The sequence below is a fragment of the Schistocerca americana genome, chromosome 6 (assembly GCF_021461395.2).
Source record: "Schistocerca americana isolate TAMUIC-IGC-003095 chromosome 6, iqSchAmer2.1, whole genome shotgun sequence".
Taxonomy (NCBI): domain Eukaryota; kingdom Metazoa; phylum Arthropoda; class Insecta; order Orthoptera; family Acrididae; genus Schistocerca; species Schistocerca americana.
In genome coordinates, this window is record NC_060124.1 from 183,316,593 (window position 1) to 183,342,384 (window position 25,792).

Below are 25,792 nucleotides of genomic sequence, written 5' to 3' on the forward strand. Positions count from 1 at the left end.
GAGTTATTCAGGAAAAAGGATCATGACTAAAAGGAAGATTGTTGACACAGAAATAAGACAGCTTAAAGAGAAGAAGGCAAAACTTGAGGGGACCACTCAAAATGCTCAGATAGAGCGAGAATCTATTACAGAACGAATCAATGCTCTCGCACACAGCTCCAAATGAGTTACTCTCCAAAGTCAATTCATAAATTACAGTATTTGTTGTTAAACATGGTACTTATTTCTAAATTATTTGTTGTATTGTCTAATAATAATTAAAATGTTTTTAAAACAAGTGAATATGATAGCAGTTTAAAATAAATAATGCGAACTCCCACAAATGTTTAAATATACATTTCACACAATACCTTTTGTGATTCAAAAATGTTTGAAAAATAAACCAAATTTAAGAAATTAAATATTAAAATAAAGAAATTAAATATTAAAATAAAGAAATTAAATATTAAAATAAAGAAATTAAATATTAAAATAAAGAAATTAAATATTAAAATAAAGAAATTAAATATTAAAATAAAGAAATTAAATATTAAAATAAAGAAATTAAATATTAAAATAAAGACAGGAGGTAAAAATTTAGCAACACAAAAATCCGAAAAGAAAAGACTGTAAAAATGCACAAAATATTTTAGAGAAAAAAAATCTCTTATTATTCTAAAACAAAATAAAGTAACTGAAGGTCTTTTAACAACGATTAAACTGCAAGCTTTTGTATTTAAATAAAAACAATAATAAAAATCAGAAAAACTGAGGAATGGAAGGGGTAAAAAACCAGCCTCGTCCTTGCTGAAAGCAAATTTTAGAGCAGGGAATATAGTAGCTGCATTTGATACAGGTTTTCACTCTAAAACTGGACTAATTTCGTACGAGAGCAAGGTACGGATGTCCTGCTACCTGTCGCCTGACTGGTGCTGCCTTCTGTTGTCTATTTATAGGTTTAGTTAAAAAGAAGCAGTAGTGAACATTAGAGCTGTTCGGAGACAAAGAGACAATTCACCGGCAAAAAAGTAGAAAAGAAGCGAACTGGTATTGCCATTGATTGCGTAATTTATCTATGAAAGAACAACATTAAATATAAAAACTAACTTGAAGGTCGGTCTTTTTTTTTAGCGTGTGTTACACTAAGCCATATCAAACACAAATGCGCCGGTAAAATTTTAAATAGCGGCATAAATGACTTATCTTCTGGGCCCGAAATTTTTCAAATGGCTGATCCTCAAGTGTTACATTTTGAATGAGAGTTATAACACCCTGTGATTTAAGAAATTCACTGCACATTCTCACACATAACATAATTCATCTTGTGTGGAAATTTACTTTGAAAGTAACACTTCTCAAGCCACTATTCATAATATTTTCCAGTGATCTGTTAGAAATGTGACTTCACACACATCAAATGCACATTATTTGTTACCAACGTACTGCATAATATTCAGCCTAAAGCCTTTGACACTTTTCGGTGTAAAGCCTTTGACACTTTTCGGTGTAGGTAAACTTGTGCGTGCACTGTGTAAATGACTCGTTTTCTATGCAACTACAGTTTAATTTTTGTGTTATTCTCTGTGTTATGTTTCATTGCTGCAGTATTATTCAGCAGTACTGGGCTAAAGTTCTTTGTCAACATATCAGTTCTTACACGTCAAACCTAAAAAAATTTTATCGAAAAACTAAAACAAGTAAAAATCCCGAAATTCTAAAAAATTCCCGGGTTTTTCCCAGATCTCCCGGGACGTATACACCCTTTGATCGTAAGTCAAAAATCAGGAGCAATAATGGAATAATTGGGAAGTGGGAGAAAAAGCTGAAAATCTGGAGTCTACCGCCTAAATCAGGAGAGTTGGCTGGTATGTACCATCAGGGTTGTTAATAGATGGATACATCTGGTTTCAGAATGCACATTCAATGAAGAAAGTATTAATGAAATCAACCCCCTTGTCTAAAGAGGAAGCAGGAAGCATAAAAACATCGGGAAAGCACGGTGTTGAGGCATACCTTGCCGATCCTCCCTCTTCGCTGAAAAACCAGTGGCAAGTTTCCATAATGGAAGCCAAAGGTTACATCAAGCTGCGCAAGGTATGTCAGAAAGGCCACAGACTTCTGGTCGCTTTTCAGCGCCACTCTGTTGGTGAGATTTCCCAACTCACCTGCCATTACTGTTCTCCTCGCTTAGGTTTTAAAGCATTATTGGAATAACCCTTTTAATGGTCTAACACACATCACTAAAATGGCAAGGTGAAAAAACAATGCAGTTATTGAAAATAAAATCCCCTTAAGGTCAGTGAGATGATGTGCAGCCTTTAAGAGTCTATCAGTATTATGAAAAGGATAGTTGCTACTCACTGTATAGCTGAGATACAGAGTTGCAGATAGGCACAACAAAAAGACTGTTGGGAAGTGAATTTTTCGGGCAACAAAGCCTTTGTTAAAAATAGTCAAAACACACACACACACACACACACACACACACACACACACACACACACACACCTGGAGCTAGACACTCGCAAGCACACTTTCCAACAGTCTTTTGTGGTGCCTATCTGCGACTCAGCATCTCCGCTATACAGTGAGTAGTAACTACCCTTTTCATAATATTGTTCTATTCATGCTGGATTTTCCACCGTTTTCTTTTGCCTTTAACAGTCTATGCATCACTTGACACTCTTCGCACTTCATTTACCGCGGACTGACAAAAAAGACTAATGTCCGTTGTATTCTTAACTGCTCCGATTGCCTTCGAGTGCTTAGCTCCTTCCCCATGGCTGAGAGTGAAAGACTTTCAGAAATACTGTGCAATATGCCTGGAATTCTGACACCTTGTGGGCCCTGATGTCCTCAAACCTCCAACCATTCAGGATTGAATTTCGCACTGGTTGGTTTCACCCTGATATACTACTAGAACACTGTGAGAGGTGCCACATGATTGAGGATAGAAAATTGTTTGTTGACAACACTTCGGCAAAAATTAAAGCTGGTACACCTTCGAAGGCAAGATACCACGCAAAAAACGGATTTTCCTGATGAGCCACTGATATTTCCATCAGATTCTTTGATACATGCAGCCTCTGGCTGTGTGTTTGCAGAGGCCTGACCTCGAGACTGTACTCACAGAATGCAAGGATAAAATATTCACAGCGACCCTCAGGCCTCATAAGAAGTCCGAGTTATCGGAACGAGATTTTGCTAAATGGTAACACAGAAATATATAAGTATTTTTCTACATGGTAAGCTTTTGGAATTTTTTATCTACCGCATTATACGAATAACTGTAGACTTACGTAATGGAATGAAGAGCAATTTTTTGAAGTCTCTGATAGCAGCTGAAATGAGAATTAGTGTGACTTTGTAACAAGGCATGTTCAGCAATTACACATTTGTTCCTATATCAAAGATATGATTTTTCATAAACTTTTGACCTGAACTGACCACATTTCCTCATATAATGAACCACTGTTTCAGGATTCTGTCACAACTGCATGTGCATTAGGATGTTAGCAGGGTGACATCATGGAAACTCCACTTTGTTTCACCAAAGGAAGTAAATTTTAACAAGGAAACAAGAGAAATGTAGCTATTACTCGAAATTCGCCACTTCTGTTTGAGTGGTTTTCAAGATACAGCATGTTCTAGTTGATACAAATACAATGAAGGGGCTGAACCAATGACAGTATCGAAAAATATACAATTATACTGACAAGGGGACCTCCCCATCGCACCCCCCTCAGACTTCGTTATAAGTTGGCACAGTGGATAGGCCTTGTAAAACTGAACACAGATCAATCGAGAAAACAGGAAGAAGTTGTGTGGAACTATGGGGAAAAAAAAAAAAAAAAAAAAAAAAAAAAAAAAAAAAAAAAAAAAAAAAGCAAAATATACATACTGAGTAGTCCATGGCAAGATAGGCAACTTGAACGACAGTATGAGCTCAGGAGCGCCGTGGTCCCGTGGTTAACGTGAGCAGCTGCGGAGCGAGAGGTCCTTGGTTCAAGTCTTCCCTCGAGTGAAAAGTTTAATTTTTTATTTTCAGACGATTATTGTCTGACAAACTCTTATGTTTTCATCAATTTTTGGGAGTGATTATCACATACACAAGAAAACCTATATCAGGCAAGGTAGAAGAATCTTTTTACCCATTCGCCAAGTGTGCAAGCTAGGTGGGTCGACAACATATTGCTGTCATGTGATGCACATGCCATCACCAGTGTCATATTGAATATATCACACACGTTTTCCTGTGGAGGAATCTGTTGACCTATGACCTTGCGATCAAATGTTTTCGGTCCCCATTGGAGAAGCACGTCCTTACGTCTACTAATCGCACAGTTTTGCGGTGCGGTCGCAAAACACACACACACACACCAAACTTATTACAGTGAAAAGAGACGTCAATGAACGAACGGACAGATCATAACTTCGCGAAAATATAAAATTTAAAATTTTCACTCGAGGGAAGACTTGAACCAAGGACACCTCGTTCCGCAGCTGTTCACTCAAACCATGGGACCACGGCGCTCCTGTGGTCACATGGTCCTCGATGTTGCTTATCTTACACATGGGCTACTCAGTTTGTATATTTTGCTTATTTTTTTCATAGTTCCGCACAACTTCTTCCTGTTTTCTCGATTGATCTGTGTTCAGTTTTTCAAGGCCTGTCCACTGTGCCAACGTAAAACTAAATCTGAGGGGGGTGCGATGGGGAGGTTCCCTTGTGAGAAATACCTTGCTTATGAAAACTGACACATGAACATTACACAAACAAGAATATAAAACAGAGCGTACAAAGAGATGACAGAAAAATTTCTTGACAGTATTCAAACTGTGGACCACAGACACAAAATTTGAAAGGAAGTTTCAGGGGAGGGGCGCATTTATGTGACCACACTGAACGTAGCTGCTTTATAATAACTGAAGGTATTTTAAAGCCATCTTTGCAGCTACAGTACAAGAAACAATAGTGCAAAACGAGGAAAAACTCTAAAAACTTCCAAGCAGATGGCGTTTTCTGAGAAGAGCAAAAATCTTAAGTACTAACATCAACATATTTTGTAACAAAATGTTCTTAGATGGAGAAAGTAAGCCAAATGGTGTGTGTGTGTGTGTGTGTGTGTGTGTGTGTGTGTGTGTGTTTGTTTCCATTTAGACCACCTGTTTATTTCAATAAAAACTAAACGCAATTGTGGACAAAAGTATGCATCTCCTTGGATTCGAAAGAAAGATTTAAAACACCTTCAGTGATTTCAGAAATAACATCAGGAAAAGTAGCCCTCTTGAAAGAAGTGTATAAGGTAGGGAAGAGTTATATAAACCAACACTATACATGTAACCAATAAAGTGTTGGTTCTACTATGTTTGTTATTGTTGGTTATAACCCAATGTGTTATATCTATTGTTTTACACTTCATACTTCCTAATATATAAACTACTTTTGACGTGCCAAAATGTACTAGAATAAATAAAATGTCTATAAAACACCACACTGTGCAACATACTTGCAGTGGGAAAGTAGCAATTCCTGAGGTCCATGGATAACCCACAAAAATCAGCCGCATTACGACATGTACAAATAGGCACGGCCTGCAGACAAATTGGTGAAACTAGATCCGATGGGCAGGGCCTATGCATTAGTGTGATATAATGGGCTTCAGATTGGCAGGCCCGATCCGTTGAGGGATAACAGCAGAAATGACCTGTGATTTTGTCCCGGCGCAGAAATCCACTCGTATGGCATGTCACACACAGCATGTTGATGAAATGAGACTGGGGTAATCAATCCACGCAACAGATAACTTGTGCTAATACTGTGAGTCTCAATAATAATGAGGACTGGTAGCAACTCATTGTAAAGATGATCACTGAGCGGCAGACAGGCATGTAGAAAAGATATTCACACTCTCACAGCTAAATATCTGGCCATGGTCTCTGTCAAAAGACGAGAGCACACACAAACATCACACAATCAATCACACACAACTAGTGCACATATGCCCGCCATCTCCGGCCACTGCATTTACAGTCTCTGAGAATCAGGTCCAAATAAACCATCACTCACACCTCCTTGCCTCTCGTCAACAGCTGCTAGGCTAGGCTAGTGCCAAGAAATGATGGCAGCACTGGCTACAAGCTGAGGGGAGTGGCGTGAAGAAGTGGAGCATCAAAATGGTGGAGTAGGGAAGTGGTGAATGTACTTAGCTGCACCTGGCCAGCAGCGATGCATGACATCACAGTAAACTAATCATTTCACCTACTGAGACAGAAGCGAGATTCTTTTTAATTTCCCTGATACATTTGAAATTCCCCGATTTCCAGAACATGGGGCAACCTGATGACATACTAATCCCTTGCCTACATATTGGTGCTTGTATACTGGCATCAGAGTCACACTACATTAAGCTGCAGCAATGCCCTCAAATGGAAACTTTTTGATTGTCCCTTATATTATACTCAAAACCCCTTATAAACTGTTTGGCATTTTCTAGTTTTTTATTCTAAGAAAAGGAAAGTACGCAGAATCACTCCATACAGGACCATAGAATGTTAAGTATAAACAATTACCAAGCTTATTTAACTGTCCCAATGCATTTCATTTTTATTTTTTATCTTGACACCACAGTATGATGGTACCACAAGGCTCTTTTTTGGCCCTAAAATATTAGAAGGGATTTTCATTTTTATTTATTTTTCTTCCGGTTACTGAGTGTTCAGTCTTAATTAATCCTAATACCTTTCTTCTGTAGTGAGGCAAGGTATCCATCTGGTACACCTACAGTTCTGTATTTACACCTCTACTTAGCACACTGGAAGTAGAACACACAAATCTGATCATCTCACAAGTTTTGACACTTATCCAATGTTTGTTTCCTTGGTAATGCGATGGAAATGCACTGTTTGAAATATAATTGTGTATCACCTACTTCACAGATATGCTTTTATCTATGTCAAATAACCATCTGAAGTCTGTCAAAGTGACTGCATAACATCTTACTCATTTCTTCCCCATCCACTTGCTGTTGATATTGGGACAGTTCACCATCATTATTCAGTATAAATTTTTCCAATGCTTATCTCTTCCTCAATTTCCTTGTTTGTTTCCCTCCTCTACTCTGCAACTTCTTGTTAATTTCATCCCTATGTAATCTATTATCTGTGTGTATATGGTGGCCAATGAGGATTTTTCTTTTTTCGTCTCCCACAAACTTCAACTGACATGAACATGGGTGTAACTGCTGACTTTAAGAGCTATAGCAATCTACGAGGTGAAATATGACAAAAATGATGAAGCTATCCTTACACAGTCTGTAATTCACAAATTGCTCCTTATTCATGACACAAAAGTTTGCTGCACATTCCTAGGCTCTATGGCAGAGAGATGGTGAAGAAGAACAAGCCAGACTCTTATTTGTCAGGAGATATTGTCATGTAACAGTATTTTAAATCAACAGACTCACCGTAGTTCCCACTGATTATATGTCAGCTCTATCCAACAACATGCCCCAATTTGATGCTTACAAATACATTATTTTCAAACAAAAAATTACATCATTGAAATTGTTATTTTCCTTTTAAAAGTAAAAAAAATGCACATTAAATAATTATGCTCATGAAGCAAAATTACATAGCATTACTTTTAGTTTTATAGAGTCATGTCAAATTGTTCTGAGACAAGTGTTTGCAAACATTAACCTTGGGTAGTCATGTCATATGTTTTTGTGGAATATGTAAAATTTATGTTTTTAATTTAATGTGAAGTCAAGAATCGCAACATTAGAATCACGAGAGATACAAGGGTGACATTTTACAATTAACTGCTCAATGTATAAAGCTGGTTTCTTGTTCTAATATAATCAGACCCCATTAGCCTAATCCTATTCTGAAACATGCCATACTTTACAGATTCTAAATGAACAGAAAAATCATTAATTGCAATCTACAGGAGAGTGTGTACTGACATTAAGTGACATATTAAGGGCCAGTAACAGCCATCAGCATAAACACTCGGAATGCCCTGGTGCCGTAAAAACGAATTTCCAATATTCAGACAAATAATTTACCCATTTTGGTAGCACTGCCTATAGTCCTTGGCGTATGGAACGTGATTGACAGGCCATCTTGGCTGATGATTTGGCCTGGGTACATGGTTGGCACTGACATGACGAGGATATTGTGATGAATTCCTGAGAGGAGGCACACGGCTGTTAGGATTCATCTGTGAACAATGATAAAATTAATCACTATTATGGAAATATTCTACTATTGATTAGATTGTTTGTTATATCACTATATGAATAATAGTAATTGTAATAGTAGTGGTGGTAGTGGTAGTAGTAGTAGTAGTAGTAGTAACTAAGTCAAAGTTCCACTTGTTGTGCTATACAAAAACACCCAACTTTGCCTTGAAGGCTGCCAAATGTTGCAGTAATTATTTACCATTCGTCGTCGTATATAACAGTTATATTAGCCACCGTTCGAGAAAGTATCACTGAAATTGTAACAGATCTATGTCCGGTTGTAGTTCAAGAATGGTAAACCTTCAAAATTTCTCACAAAAATCGAACAAAAACATCGATTGTTACAAACGGAAGCTTTTCCGATTTTCGTCACGCTAGCAAGTGTAAAGTGACATTAAATGGACATACGGGAGAATCTATAATTCATCTACCCTATTGGGAAGTAATGCTCCAGTCGGAACAAATGTAAAACCTACGCAATTGAAGACAGTAAAAAACTACACTGGAGCATGCAATTATTATATATAGAATGCCTACCGGAGAAAAGGTTTCCTGCCTAGGACTGCAGCCTGTTATCTAGTGAACAATTAAGTACTGTATCAACAGTTTCTTGTATTAACATTACCCGAGGATGTCACCTTTGCTGCAGGGTATGATTAACTTTAGTTTTCATCAGGCATAGCAGTTTCTGGCAGTGGACAAATTCTGACGATTATTCAGAACCTTTGACTGTAATTATTTTGTCAGCAAGTTCTTGCAACCTTACAACGCGTATGATGCGAGAAAGATCAGTCGTCACTACGTGGCATCTCGTACAAATATTCCGCGAAAGTTAGCACTGCATCCGTCGTCCGTATCTGCGCATACATAACGCATAGACGAGGGGGGCCAAGTCAGGCATGCAGTGCGCTATCGACCAGGAGCGGGGCTGGCGGTCGGAGGGGGACTGCTCTCGCCCGCACATGTATACGTCGGTTTATGGTATCGCAGCACACGCGAACGTCGAGGTGGCATTCCAACCCAGGCGCGTAGTCCACGAACGAATATCACTGCGACGCACACACACAAAAAACACTGATCGTTTAAGTTACGAGGTTGTGTTTTCTGAGAATAATACCTACGAGTGACTTAACAATACGCAAGGAATTTAAATTGAGTCCTTACACATCATCTCATTTCCAATGTGGTGTTTACGAAACTAAGCGCACCTTTTTCCTTTATATCCTGGGAGCATGAAACAGAAAAGACTGAGAATTGCGGCTTTTCATTATGGTCACGAGTTGCCAGACGAATTTATTGCACAATTGTGCGCTATACTGTCATTCCTCGTGATTTTATAACATAGCTTCATACATATCTTTAAAATTAAATACACGTCAGCTAAACGTGAAAGGACGTACTCGGAAGCAATAAAGCTGCTAAGAGAGAAGTTTGGGCATTGTTAGGAAGATATTCGTTTAACAATAGTGACGTGATATCTTTAAATTCAAGCAAAACTACATTGGACTATTTGACAAGACATGCAGAACGTTTTCTTGAGCTGTTCATACTATTTAAGAGACGGGACAATATAATTTTGGGACCTGGATACTTAACCGAAGTACGGTTGGACAAAAGTATGGTATATGTGCCTATACAGCCGACAAACTGCGGATAGGAAAAGCTACTGTGGATGTGAATCATTTTCTCAGCATACAATCGATAAACTTAAGTCAAGCTTCCATAATTCGCAGAAAAACTCCAGAAGAGTAACGACTTGTTTCAGAAAAATTAACATTGGCAACCAAATTGTCTCTGTTCTTTGCAATGTTTGTAAGTGCCATTAGAGACCTTTTTTGCACCGCCACGACCTCTGCAGAATGCACGGTTGCCTTGAATGCAACAAGACTATTCTAAACCTCGCAACAGAATGGCGGCTGAGTACAGTGCAAGGGGAGACTTTAGTTTCGTGTTAAGCAAAACAATCTAAAAACTTATGAAATGAAGCCTGTGCACCATCCATCACGATTTGAAGATCCAAGACAGCACGAGCACCAAAGCTTAAACCACGGTACCCAGTAACCACGTGTAAACGTGGCCGAAATCCTTGACGCATTTGTGATCCTGTAAAGACATTTCCACGCGCTTTCAGAAATAACGAAACACACTGTCAATCACTTACTACCGACGATCAGGGCAAATGAAAGATTTGTCACTTAACACCATGCGAAGTATCCGGAGATGAAAACCATGCCACAAAGAAGAACAAGATTTCAGTACATACCACTCACAAGGAAGTATTAATTTGAGCCTAAAGACGCTGAATACACAGAAAGTGTGTATACACATTAGAGTCTAGGGATGGAAACCGTTTCCTTTCGTTCGACAAGAACAGTTTGTTATAGATTATAAGAACATGTAACAATGAATTCTAATAATGATCTCAATCGCTTTGTTGACTAAAAGTGGACAAGGAATGGTACTGTAATTCTTCAATTAGACACGTTCTGATCCAATTTCTGACAATTGGGAGAAGCACGTTCATAACTGTCTACAACTTGAAATGAAGAGATTATTTCGGAAATTATTTTTCTAATTTTTATGGTCGGTCCTAAGAAACATGGATGCAATGGGTACTACATTTCTAAGAGTAGCATGTAACTTCATGCAAATTTGCCGCTGCATTTCCCTTATTTGCACACTTTTTACCAAGTGCCACGGCCTAAATATAAAATAAATAATAATTATTCACATTTTTTCAACATAACATGTTTTAAATGGTACTAAAGAGTATAAAATAATTTCTCCTAGCTCCATTCGGATTCCTAACATCCACAAAGATACTCCTGAAAATTTGTGCTTGTCGGTTTTAAATAGCTATGACAATACTTTTATGATTTATAATGGAAAAACACTGGGTTTATGCGATATACAACTGATGCATGAATAGTTAGTTCTCCTCTTGACTATTATCTATTGCATGTGCCCCATATTTTTCATTATTAATCTTACAAGAATTGTCATAGCAATTACAAATGCACAAACTAAAAATTTCAAGGAGTACTTGTCTACAGGTAGGAGAGTATTTTATACTTTTTAGCCCAATTAAAAATTTATTTTTGGGTAGGCTAAACAATTATTTTATGCTTTGTGTGTGTGTGGGGGGGGGGGGGGGGGGGGGGCGCCCGTGCGCGCGCGTTGGGGGGGGGGGGGGGGGGTTGCATGTATTCAAGCTTTTTATCTGCAGCTTCACTTGTGTACACATATTGCACACATCTCATCCCCCCCCCCCCTCCCCCGTCCATCTCCTCTTCCCCCATCTGCTCAGTTGTGCCCATCCGCTATCGTACTGCCTGGAACGCATTCCAATACTACATGCACAAGACTTGGGGTCCTGCAGGGTAGCCGAGATATCAAGCATAACCAACCTTTAACACCCCCACCTCTACCGAGTAGACTGACTATAAATCAAATTAATACTGCACTATCATCCAGTTTTGAGCTATCTTTAAAATTGGGAAGTTAGGTTAAAACCAATTGCAAAACTTGTTCCGAACAGACAGACTGACAAGAAAGCAACCGAAGTTTGCACTACATGTTATGAAAATAATTGGACAAGGTACTGTGTACCTATATTGAACAGATTCACTCTGTTTTTTGTTGTTCATAATGTTGTTACATTTTAGAACATTTCAAAATGGTGTAATGCGCAATGGACAATAAAGTGAATAAAATACTGTGGTCGAGACAAACAGAATTATGAAATTGCAACCAAATGACCATGACCTCTCGTAGAGCATTTATGCCAAATATAACAGGAACCCAATACAAAAATGTTAAAAGCTCAGCTATATAAAACATTTAAAATAACTGAATGGCAACAATTTTCTGGCTAGTAAAACTATTGTCCAAACAGTGCTGCAGGTTCACTGATTTCCAGTTTTTAACAGTAACGAATTTCAACTTTTTTTTTTTAATCCAAAGCTTAGGAGCTGCCACAGTTTGGCTTGCCAACTAACAATCTAGTGGCTGCAGCTCAGGCAGTTTCTACAGCATCCTTTCCCCAATAAAGACTCAATGAAGAAGGTGCACAGGAGAGGGGCCGGAAAACTCTAGAGAGACACCGGAAGACTGACAGCTGAGACATGCTTAAATAGCTAGACTTATTTGCAATGCTCACAAAACCCAACGGTCTAAGTAATAGTTATATAGTCTAGCGTACAATGATATCTATCTCTAAATTTCTCATTGTTGCGGAATTTGGGAGGAGGACCCACAACACTTACCAAAATACTGCCAGTGGCTCGAAAAGGTGAGCACAAAATTGATCTTGGACAAATGTATAAAATGTCATATTCATGACATGCAGCTGCTGACAATTTTTAAAGTAATTCTAGTAGCTTGTGTGCTACAGGAGGGAAAAAATATACTTTTGTATATAAATTTGTATTTCACTGGTAGCTTGAGTATGCTTAAGCCCAATATGTTCCTTTTTATTAATTTAAGTACACACACAGTTTACTAATCCACAAAGAAATATTTTTAGAATTAAAAATCTATCAAAATCTTCTAAAAACACTATATCAACTGGGCTGTTTGGTGGCTTTGCCTATTTCTGGTATAGTCATGTCACTACCACAGAACTTTTGTGGTCATCTGTTGAGTTTTCAGCATTGGTCCACACCCACGGCTCCCAGTGCCCATGTACACTGCCTGCGCCTGCTATTAACTGCAATTTAGGATGTTTCATTTTGTAACCATCCAATTTAAGTGGCTCTGACAATTCAAACACCACCCAAACACTGGGAGACCATATATCTTTAATGACCCAATGTTAGTTATATGTATACACCTGAGGACATGATTAAATCTTCACGAGACAAATCATGCATGATCCTGTAATGAACTATTAACAGTTAATGCGGCTACCAGAAGAGTTTTAGAAGACTTTAATAATTAAATAAAAATTAAATGTTGCTATTATGTAACTAAGCTGTGGATGCCCAAACCATAAAATCATATGGTATAATGTGTAAAGGGTTGGCAGATGGGCAGGATGAGTAACATGGTGAATAGATGGTAGATGGCTTCCAGGTGATTAAGGAAAGGGAGAGGAAGTGAGCTAAGGATGGTGGGTATGTAACAGTAGAAAACATGCAGGAACGACACAGGTGCCTGTAACTGACGACTGTAATGCATGAATAAGTCTAGAAAAGGCCTTTATCAAGCTGTGGGTGTCAACTGGCTGATGATGAAATGGCCAGATGGAATGAAAGTTGCAAAATAACTTCTTTCACTTAGCAACAAATCATCATCATCATCATCATCATCATCATCATCATCATCTAAGACTGATTATGCCTTTCAGCGTTCAGTCTGGAGCATAGTCTCCCTTATAAAATTCCTCCATGCTCCCCTATTCAGTGCTAACATTGGTGCCTCTTCTGATGTTAAGCCTATTACTTCAAAATCATTCTTAACCGAATCCAGGTACCTTCTCCTTGGTCTCCCCCGACTCCTCCTACCCTCTACTGCTGAACCCACGAGTCTCTTGGGTAACCTTGCTTCTCCCATGCGTGTAACATGACCCCACCATCTAAGCCTGTTCGCCCTGACTGCTACATCTATAGAGTTCATTCCCAGTTTTTCTTTGATTTCCTCATTGTGGACACCCTCCTGCCATTGTTCCCATCTACTAGTACCTGCAATCATCCTAGCTACTTTCATATCCGTAACCTCAACCTTATTGATAAGGTAACCTGAATCCAGCCAGCTTTCGCTCCCATACAACAAAGTTGGTCAAAAGATTGAATGGTGCACAGATAACTTAAGTCTTGGTACTGACTTCCTTCTTGCAGAAGAGAGTAGATCATAGCCGAGTGCTCACTGCATTAGTTTTGCTACACCTCGCTTCCAGTTCTTTCACTATGTTGCCATCCTGTGAGAATATGCATCCTAAGTACTTGAAACCGTCCACCTGTTCTAACTTTGTTCCTCCTATTTGGCACTCAATCCGTTTATATCTCTTTCCCATTGACATTACTTTTGTTTTGGAGATACTAATTTCATACCATAGTCCTTACATTTCTGATCTATTTGCAAACTTTCAATCGGATTTGCCATCACAACGAAGTCATCCGCATATGCGAGACTGCTTATTTTGTGTTCACATATCTTAATCTCACCAAGCCAGTCTATTGTTTTCAACGTATGATCCATAAATAATATGAACAACAGTGGAGACAGGTTGCAGCCTTGTCTTACCCCTGAAACTACTCTGAACCATGAAATCAATTTACCGTCAACTCTAGCTGCTGCCTGACTATCTATGTAAAGACCATTAATTGCTTGCAAAAGTTTGCCTCCTATTCCATAATCTCGTAGAACAGACAATAACTTCCTCCTAGGAATCCGGTCATATGCCTTTTCTAGATCTATAAAGCATAGATACAATTCCCTGTTCCACTCTTAACACTTCTTCATTATTTGCCGTAAGCTTAGGATCTGGTCCTGACAACCTCTAAGAGGCCTAAACCCACATTGATTTTCATCCAATTTGTCCTCAACTAATACCCGCACTTTCCTTTCAACAATACCTCAGAAGATTTTACCCACAATGCTGATTAAAGATATACCTCTGTAGTTGTTACAATCTTTTCTGTTTCCATGTTTAAAGATTGGTGTGATTACTGCTTTCGTCCAGTCTGATAGAACCTTTCCCGACTCCCACGCCATTCCAATTACCCTGTGTGGCCATTTAAGACCTGACATTCCACTGTATTTTATGAGTTCCGACTTAATTTCATCCACCCCAGCCGCTTTATTGCACTGCAATCTATTGACCATTTTCTCCACTTCCTCAAATGTGATCCTATTTCTATCATCATTCCTATCCCATTGTACATCGAAATCTGAAACATTACTGATCGTATTTTCACCTACATTGAGCAACTCTTCAAAATATTCCCTCCATCTGCCCAAGGCATCAACAGGATTCACCAGCAGTTTTCCTGACCTGTCCAAAATACTTGTCATTTCCTTGTTACCTCCCTTTCGAAGACTGCTAATTACACTCCAGAATGATTTTCCAGCAGCTTGACCCAAAGTTTCCAAAGTCTTCCCAAGATTTCTTCTTGGATGCTGCAATTATCTGTTTGGCTTTGTTTCTTTCTTCAACATAACTTTCTCTGTCTACCTGAGTTCTAGTATGTAGCTATTTTTGATGTGCCTTATTTTCCTTTTACAGGCTGCCTTGACACTGTCATTCCACCAAGCTGTTTGCTTCATCCTACCTTCACACACTACTGTTCCAAGACATTCTTTAGCCACTTCTTGTACTGTGTCCCTGTACCTTGTCCATTCCTTTTCCAATGACTAATTGACTACATTCAACGAACTGGTACGTTTCTGAGATCACTGTTATGTACTTGTGCCTGATTTCCTTCTCCTGAAGTTTCTCCACTCTTATCCTCCTACATATGGACCTCACCTCCTGCACTTTTGGCCTCACAATACCAATTTCACTGCAGATTAAATAGTGATCAGTGTCATCAAAGAATCCCCTGAATACCCATGTGTCCCTCGCAGCCTTCCTGATCTGTTATTACATAGTCAATGACAGATCTGGTCCCCTGCTTTCCCAAGTATACTGGTGAATGTTCTTATGTTTAAAAAAGGAGTTTGTGATTACTGATCCCATACTGGCTCAGAAATCCAAGAGTTGTTTCCCATTCCTGTTGGCCTCCATATCCTCTCCAAATTTACCCGTAACCTTTTCATACCCTTTTGTTCGATTTCCAATGCTGGCATTAAAATCACCCATGAGCGGAACACTGTCCTTGTCCTTTACTCTAACAACTACAACACTGATTGTGTCATAAAAACTATCGATCTTATCTTGATCTGTCCCTTCACAATGCGAATATACTGACACAATCCTAATTTTCTTGCTAGACATTTTCAAATCTATCCACATCAGTCGTTCGTTTACATACCTTATTGCAACTACGCTGGGTTCCATTTCTTTCCTGATGTAAAGCCCTACACCCCATTGTGCTATTCCTGCTTTGACTCCTGACAGGTAGACCTTGTTTTCTCCCACTTCCTCTTCTTTCTCACCCCTTACCCGAATGTCACAAACAGTTAAAATGTCCAACCCCATCTTACTTGCAGCCTCTGCCAGCTCTACCTTCTTCCCAGAGTAGCCCCCATTGATATTAATAGCACCCCATCTCGTTACCATTCGTTTGCCGAGTCGTATCTTAGGAGTCCCTGGTTTGTCAATTACAGGTGGGACTCCGTCACCTCCAAAGGTCAGAGGCATTTTGCTCCGATTGTTGCCAGCATCATATTTAGAGTACCAGGGAAGCAGGTTGCTAGCCTTACTTGCCCCGGGTCCCACTGAGTTTTACCCCTAACAGTTAAGGGACTAACCGGTGGACTTTGTAGTCTTTGCCGTCTGAGCACAAAGGTGACCACGACTCAGAATATGTCCGAGATGCCCAGCCTTATTCCAAAGTAACTGGTATCCCATCTGTCAGGACCACTTACTTGGCCACTCATACGTTGCCCGTGGTTCAGCAATGGAACTGGATATAGATCATGCGGCTTTACTACAGTTTTCAGCAATGTTGTTGCAACTTATCTTACTACTAACTACATACATGAATTAGGTTAAAAATAGGAAGGAAGATCAGGGTTTAACATATTACTGACAGTAGGATCGTTCAAGACTCAGGACAAAGATAGGGAAGGTCACTGGCTGTGTCCTGTCCAAAGGAACTGTCTTTGCATTCAACTAAATGTAGATGCCCTGGCAGGGCTCTGAAACCCTCTTCTATCTGCATCCAAGTCCAGTATCTTTATCCAGCATAGCACCTAGCTCGGTACCAGAAAAAGAGGGAGGAACTGTTGATAATCAGCTTGATATACCAAAGAACAAATGCTGAGTTTGGTTAACAGGTAGATAACAGATAAATATAATAAATGTATGGACATGTTATCTTATTATGAACTAACTCTTTGTCAAAATTCAGTTGGGTCCTAAACACACACATCAGCAGGAAAATCAATTAAGGTGGTGTTGTTACCTACAAAACTTATCAGTGATGTTACAGAACATCTTGGCAATAAGAATATTTTTCCAACTCTGCCATGTTGAGCACCAACATTTGCACCTTTCTACTTTAATTTTTGCACCAAGTAGTGCCACACGATATGGATCATAGATGCTACTAATGATGCGAAGTCGCAGATGATCTCATCTTACATAAGGCGAAAGATCATTCATTTTTGTTGTGTTGGAGTGTGTCCTCTGTTGCCCTGTGGATGAAATATTTTGAAGTGACATGTTGCCACGCTGCTGTAATATACTATAACAGCCATATTAATATTACATGGATGTGATAAGAAAACTGACATTTTTTGTTTTTGTTTCTGACTACACCAGGCACATAAGGTTCCCATATCCAATGTAAGGCAGTAACCAAGCTTTTAAACAAGCCATGTGAAAGATCTATCAGTATTACTTCACTTTGGGCAAAACTAATCTACAACTTTCAACAATTCTGAAGTGAGAGGTTTGCAGACAGATCTTAATAGAGCAGAATAAATTTGGTTTTTGAGGTAAAACAACATATCAGCCATACTATGCAGAATTATCTACCAGTACTCACTAGCGGACTGAAGAAGTCACCTCCTAACAATAACGCTATTGCTGTAGCATGCTGCAGGTCACAAGCATTAGGAGTGAGCCAATAGCACACCCACTGAGTGCCCAGAATAAAGAAAAATCATCTGAACTGATTACTTACTAACTTTGCAATTCAATAATAAATTAGTGATCTCTTTATGACTTAGAATGTGTCCTATCACCTGAACACTACTTCTATTCAGGTTGTCCCACAAATTCCTTCTCACTTCAGTTATATTCACAATCTCCTCATTAGTTACAAAACCTACCCATGTAACCTTCAGCACTTTTCTGTAGCACCACATTTCAAAAGTTTCTATTCTTGTCTAAACTGTTTACTGTCCATGTTTCACTTCCATACATGGCTACACTCCAGACTTAAGCCTTAAAAAAAAAAGACTTCTTAAGAGTTAAATCCATATCTGGTATTAACAAATTTCTTTTCTTCAGAAGCCCTTTTCTTGCCATTGCCGGTCTACATCTTATATCCTCTCTACTTCAGCCATCACCAGCTATTATGCTGCACAAATAGCAAAACTGATCTACTAATCTAAGTGTCTTGTATCCTAATCTAATTCCCTCAGCATCACCCAATTTAATTCAACAACATTCCATTATTCCTCTTTTGCTTTTGTCGATGTTCACACTATATCCTCCTTCCAAAACATTGTCCATTCTGTTCAACTGATCTTCCATGTCCTTCGCCATCTGATAGAATTACATTGCCATCGGCAAACCACAGTTTTTACTTCCCCTGGACATTAATTTTTTTCTGCAATTTCCTTTACTGCTTGTTCAATGTACAGAGTGAATAATATCAGCAAAAGGCTACAACCCTGTCTCACTCCCTTCTCAACCACTGCTTCCCTTTCATGCCTCTCGACTCATAACTGCCATTTGGTTTTTGTTCATGTTATAAGTAAGCTTTCACTCCCTGCAGTTTACCCCTGCGACCTTCAGAATTTGAAATGGCATTCTAGTCAACAATGTCAAAAGTTTTCTCTATGTCTACAAATGCTATAAACAGTCGCTCACCTCCACTTAACCTATCTTCTACTACAAGTATAGGATAAGTACTGTCTCGCCTGTTCCTACATTTCTCCGGAATCCAAACTGATCTTCCCTAAAGTCGGCTTCTGCCAATTTTTCCATTCTTCTGTCAGTTAGCTGTCCTTGTCACTATATCTATGCATTTAATTTGTTCATTAGCAGCAGACACATAAGTAACATTTCATCAGGTTAATGTATGAGATGGACTTCAAGGCAATACTATACAAATGGAAGAGGACATAGATGAAGATGAGATGGGAGATATGATACTGTGAGAAGAATTTGACACATGATAGACATAAAATTTGAAGACACACGCAGTGGTATTTTGTCTCTTCTGTAACAAATTCATGTCAGTATTTACAACCACCACATTTTGAGCATTGTTTCTAATCAAGACACAGCAATGAAACTTTTATCATTGAAAACTAATGAGTAGAGCTTTACATTGGTATGCAACACAGGAGGTTTCTAAGAATTCTTACATGCCTCGTCTGTTGACCTTAACTTTTGACCTTTAATATCTCTGAACACCCACCTTCAATATTTTTGAAATAATTTGTATTGCACTAATCTGCAACGATAAACATGATAAATATTAAGATCGCACACCAAAAGCATCATGCTCAAGAATTTATTTTGTCTGCACCATCAAACTACAAAATGCAGATGGTAGCACATAAATATGAAACACTCATTGGCTTTTTAATGATACATGTTTCATTGCTACATTTGGATTAGAACCAGAATTATAATCATTTATGTTTAGTCAGACATGTAAATTTCACACAATTACCGAACTATGCAGACTCGCAATTTTCTTCACGATTGTCCTTAACTTACCTCTGTAAATTTGTGGTTTTCTATGTCTTAGCTGCATCATTGAACACATCAAATTTGATGCATCTGAGTGGGTCAGGTTTAGTGCAGCATTGCATTGACAGGGAATTCTATAGAATGTATGTGAGTAACAATAGTCTTTTAAATCAGGTAAATTGCTGGATCAAATACAGAAGAGAGAATTCACACATTTTGAACTCCTTTCTTAAGTGTGAAATAGACAGTAAGCTGTAGCAATCACTATAGTGAAAAATACTAATGTGATACTCTATGTTCAGTACTACGGTGTCTTCTTTGAGTGAATACTTATTTCCCTGTTCACATCTTATCCCCTCACATGGCTCCCCTTCCCACCATTTTCCTTTAAAAATTCTTCATTTATGTCACACAAAAGTGAAATTAATCAGAAAAGAATTTAGTAACTGACATTAACTGTCAAAGATATTTTTATGCTTAATGTTCAAAAACACATATGAGTGATCGAAAACAGGTATAAGAGCATAGTCAACTTAGTTTAGTGTGTACTGGCATAGTAAAGTATTCTTTAACACTCAATGATAAATATGTCTGCTTGAAAAGGACTCCAATGGCGTATTAAAATACTACAAAAACATAATATATGGTTAGAATATAATAGAGGGAAACATTCCACGTGGGAAAAATATATCTAAAAACACAGATGATGTGACTTACCGAACGAAAGTGCTGGCAGGTCGATAGACACACAAACATACACATGTCTGCATACAAATGTCTGCTTGTGTCTGTGTATGTGCGGATGTGTGTGTGTGTGTGTGTGTGTGTGTGTGTGTGTGTGTGTGTGTGTGTGTGTGTGTGTGTGTGCGAGCGAGAGTATACCCCTTCTTTCCCCCTAAGGTAAGTCTTTCCGCTCCCGGGATTGGAGTGACTCCTTACCCTCTCCCTTAAAACCCACATCCTTTCGTCTTTCCCTCTCCTTCCCTCTTTCCTGATGAGGCAACAGTTTGTTGCGAAAGCTTTAATTTCATGTGTATGTTTGTGTGTCTATCGACCTGCCAGCACTTTCATTCGGTAAGTCACATCATCTGTGTTTTTATATATATAATATATGGTTAATATAATGGAAGGAAACATTCCACGTGGGAAAAATTATATATAAAAACAAAGATGAGGTGACTTACCGAACAAAAGCGCTGGCAGGTCGATAGACACACAAACAAACACAAACATACACACAAAATTCAAGCTTTCGCAACAGACTGTTGCCTCATCAGGAAAGAGGGAAGGAGAGGGGAAGACGAAAGGAAGTGGGTTTTAAGGGAGAGGGTAAGGAGTCATTCCAATCCCGGGAGCGGAAAGACTTACCTTAGGGGGAAAAAAGGACAGGTATACACTCGCACACACGCACATATCCATCCACACATACAGACACAAGCAGACATAATTGGAATGACTCCTTACGCTCTCCCTTAAAACCCACTTCCTTTCGTCTTCCCCTCTCCTTCCCTCTTTCCTGATGAGGCAACAGTTTGTTGCGAAAGCTTGAATTTTGTGTGTATGTTTGTGTTTGTTTGTGTGTCTATCGACCTGCCAGCGCTTTTGTTCGGTAAGTCACCTCATCTTTGTTTTTATATATAATATATGGTTAGTTATTCTCATGTTCTATGGATCATTTGCACAATAAATCTTAATGTTGCAGAATGAATAATGTTACTTTAAAATAACTACAAATTAATTTCTAAATATATCTCCATGCTGGCTTTTTAAAATATACAGCTTCCTACCCACCACATTTACACATTACAGTAATATAAATTCTTCTATGGAATAGCAGAAGTTTCCATGGAAAAAAATTTTGGTTTGCATTTAAAAATACTGTGCTCTTTCTCAGATGTTTTATGTCATTGTGCAAAAGATCAAAAATGTTGGTTGCAGCATTGTGCACCCTTTTTATGTTGAAGACAACCTTACTGGATGCCATGTTCTCTTCTGGTTTTGTACTTATGCACATCAATGTTCTTTTTGAGCTGCAATGGATTATTTACAACAAAGTAATACATACTGTGTGAACCAGTAGTCAAAATGCCCAACTCCTTCAACCGATTTATATATGATGATCATCATGGGAAAGTATCACTTATTTTTCTTACAGCATGTTTTTGACAAATGAAGACTGACTTTCTTTCTTAAAGATGAGTTACTCCATAACATTATTCCTTAGAACATTAATGAATGAAAATATGAAAAATAAATCAGCCTACTGGATTGTTTTTCCCCATGATCTGCAGTGCTAAGTGCAAATGTGAATGAACTAAGTTCTTTTAGGAGTTCCAAAATACTCTTGTGTTAGGGTGACTTCTCACCAATATGGGTATCCACCACTTTGATGATTTACTGACTGTGTGTTACTCTTGTCATTGGTATACCACTTCCGGATGTAGAAAGCTGAATATGTTGTGTCTTTTTAAAACTGCAAGTTACGCTACACACAGAAAAAGTCAATGATACTATTAAGATCATAGTTTACCAGGTCTTCTGTTTCAGTATGTATCTTTGGATTGATTAGAATATTAGTGTTATGCACAAAAGAACTACTTCTGCTTATTGTATGTTAGACAGATGACAGTTTACATATATTAGGTACAAATGAGGACACAAGGTTGAGCTTTGTGGAACTGCGTATACGATTTCTCCCCACATTACATTGGTTGAATTACTACATACATGGCCTTGCATTATTCAGTATGTAACATCCACTGGTTGGCAATACAATAAAGCTTCAGTTTCTCTAGGACGATACTGTGATCCCAGCAGTCAAATAACTTAGGTAGGTTGCAGAAAATACCAACTTGTGTTATGTATTTTGTTATTTAATGTTTGTAATCTTTCGTGAGTCAACATGTAAATGACGTTCTCCAATGATCAAGTCTCCTGGAACCCATACTGCAATTTGGAGAGGATATTATTGTTGCTCAATTGTGATACTATTCCCTAATACATCATCTTCTCGAAAATTTTGGATTTTATGAGAATTGCTTTTTCAACATACTTCTGTGACTTTTCCTCTTCAATTGTATGTTCCTATATTTACAAATACATTTGGGATGTGATCTGCTACCTGCAATTGATCATTTATAGCCCTTCCATTTAATTTAATAGTAATGTTACCTGGTCTGTGGCCTGTTGTCCTGCCTAACAAGAAGTTCCATACTATCAGTAAAAACAGTAATCATAAAAATAACTTTCCATTTACCTTCACCCAAATGATCAGTCTTATATGGCTCAACACCAACACTGAAGGAAGAAACTGGTACTGTCTCAGATAATCTTTCCCATTACAACTACTGTCAGACACTAGAGTTATAAGGGCCGCTGACTGAAGAACGATACGAGCGTTCAAAAGACCCGACAATATATGGTTTCTGTGTTAATAGAGCTAATAGAAAGTAATGTAAGTGTACATTATCAACGAGATTCATAAGCATCCCATAAAATTCACTTCTGACAGGATTTTAGGTTGCAACATTCCTGTCCCAAGAAAGAACAGCATTAAACAAATTTTAACCCAGCAAACGAAGTGTTAAAATCAGCAGTCTAAATCCACGCAAACGGAATTTAGAAACTCATCCGATGATTGGAATTTCGGATAAAGCAGTGGCTGCACAGTATGATACCACTCTCTGTAGACAAGTCGACTAAAAAAATCGCACAGTGCAACGTGGGAAGTATTATTATCCACAAACAAACGCCGATAATAAAATCGTTAAGTTACTCTTCAGCAAGACTATCGCATATAACCTCTGAAAATGTAAATTCTTCAGCTTGTTGAGCTACCTATTTAATTTATAATATTCGAAACTTCCCTTCCTGTCCAACAATTTAACTTTAAACAATTTCGTCTTGTTCTATTTCCGCACGATGGAGGTGTTTGTTTCCCAAAAAAATTACTTACGTAAACTTGAGTTACTTACGATTCCGCCTCAGCTTGTAGCTTGACTGCGTTACTGCAATACCATACTACCCTTCCTCCCCCCAACACTTCACAAGCCAAGCTCTTGCCTCATTACCATCACCAAGCACTTCTCCTCACACTCCAAAATACAATAACCACGCCCACTGTTATATTTGACCAATCAGGACAAAGCACCGATACTAGTAGTTTTCGCAACTGTGATGGATACCTACTGTAATAATGAGAACATCAGACAGAAACGTATGTGAATTCTTCTCCTTGAGGATATTTGTATTTAAGTTAAACTCAATGTGATAAAAGAACAGTCTGGCTTTCCAACAAAACACACAATCTTACAGAATACACAGATGAAACTGCACAACCATTGGAGAAACTCTGTCACGTGACACGGTTCCCTTTTTTTATTACTTTTTTAATCTTACGTCTACGTCAGCGAGTTTCCTTGGCTTTTGTGTGTTCTGAGGCTTGTGACGCAGTTACATGGCGAGGTGAGAAGGTCGTAGGAAGTGATGGAGATCAGTTGATGTTCAGCTGTGGACTCTTGCTGTTGTTCTCCGTTTTATTTTCTGTGGTTTTTGTTCAGCAATACTCAGAGATATTGTAGAGACTGATAAATGTTTCAGGAGTAATTTTGTGCTGCAATAAGCTGCGTTGCAAGTAGTTTGAAATTGAGAGCAAGCGCCATTTTGTTTATGTTTATCAAATTCGTTGGACAGTTGTTGAGAAAATTTGAGATGAATTGAACAGTAAGTGAACTCTTGTGCTGTGAGACTTATCAAAATTACGGGTCATCTTTACAGAACGTGTGATAAATAATTCGCGCAAAACTGCACAGCTTCTAAAAAAGAGTATTTAAGGGACACCAAGTGAACAGCTGTGTTGAAAAGAAAGAGTTACTTTGAATTGTAAAAAGACTAAATACTGAAAATGGTCGAAAAAAAGTTGGAGAGATATGGAAGTCCTTTCTCACACAGCACAAGTAATCGCCAGAAATCACATTCCAGACAAAAGATATGGAAAAGTGCGTCATATTTGCACAGCTTCGTTACACCACCAAGGGGGAGAGTTCGAAGGCTGGAATGTCAGGAAATTGCCTGCAGTCGCGATAAAACGACAGCTACAGACAGACCAGCATTTCATCCGCCAGGTTCGAGGCAGGGTTCACCGAAACTGAACGCGTCCAGCGATCCGTCCAAGGAGGCGAGCCCAAGATCCTCACCAACTCACGGCGATTTTTACGCTGGTGCTAAATTCAGCGAACCACCTTCACCAGCCGCTCTTCCCAAGCCACCAACACATTGGACAACTTGTGCCTACATGATGTCGGGCGCTCCATTGTCTGCTGTTGCATCGGAGAGAATAGATAGATGCAGAGAAGTTACCAACCAGTTGAAAATATTATTAAATGTTTCGGCATGAAGACTGTTAGTTGTGGCATCTGATCCTCATAAGTCACATACATTGGTTGAATGTACGTTCTGTAGCTTACAGGTGGGATGGCTTTAATTTAATGCACATAGTGTGAGCAGGACAATGTGAATAGATTGCTGCATGAAATTATTTTCTTGTTATGCTTCTGTGCAAGCCTTTGTTTGGCTGTATTGATGGAAAATTAGTATTTTGGAATTGTGAAATAAAATCATTGTTTTGCTCACATCTATTTTTAAAGCAAATGTGATCTTTGTAGTTTACTGCAGCATTAACTTCACAAGGATTGCAAATTAGACTTAAGAAAATATATTACATTTATTAGTTTAGGCATTGAAACATTTATAAACCTGTTTATAATTTCTTTAAAGTCTAGTGGCATTGTACATACAAAATTCCGAGTACAGAGTATTTGACCACAAAATTAATAAAAAATTGCATAGTTTTCTTTGGACATATGTTGCCAGGTTTCAATAGTCTATAAGCATAGGTTTAAGTACAGTACTTTGATTCATATCCATATTATTCATAAGTGCATTTCAATTTCATACAGCTAGCATTTGTAAAAACTAAAAGGTATAGGTATCAAAAGGTAAAGGTATAAGCAAGCTGCAGAATCCAGGATCT

The 25,792-nt window shown here is 38.4% G+C and overlaps 1 protein-coding gene across 5 annotated transcripts in view; it reads right to left on the reverse strand.

The window, feature by feature from the left end:
* Positions 1 to 24,060, reverse strand: part of LOC124619249 (RING finger protein 44-like) — a 120,098-nt gene extending 96,038 nt beyond the window's left edge. Inside the window, exons 1-2 of one of the 5 annotated variants that reach the window (XM_047145509.1) lie at positions 8,851 to 9,109; positions 8,049 to 8,203 (exon numbers count right to left, since the gene is read on the reverse strand). In XM_047145509.1, coding sequence (XP_047001465.1) covers positions 8,049 to 8,203 — 155 coding nt within the window. In that variant the 5' untranslated portion in view covers positions 8,851 to 9,109. The other 4 variants (XM_047145508.1, XM_047145505.1, XM_047145507.1 and 1 more) reach the window with 4 other exon arrangements.
* Between the last annotated feature and the right edge of the window lie 1,732 nt (positions 24,061 to 25,792).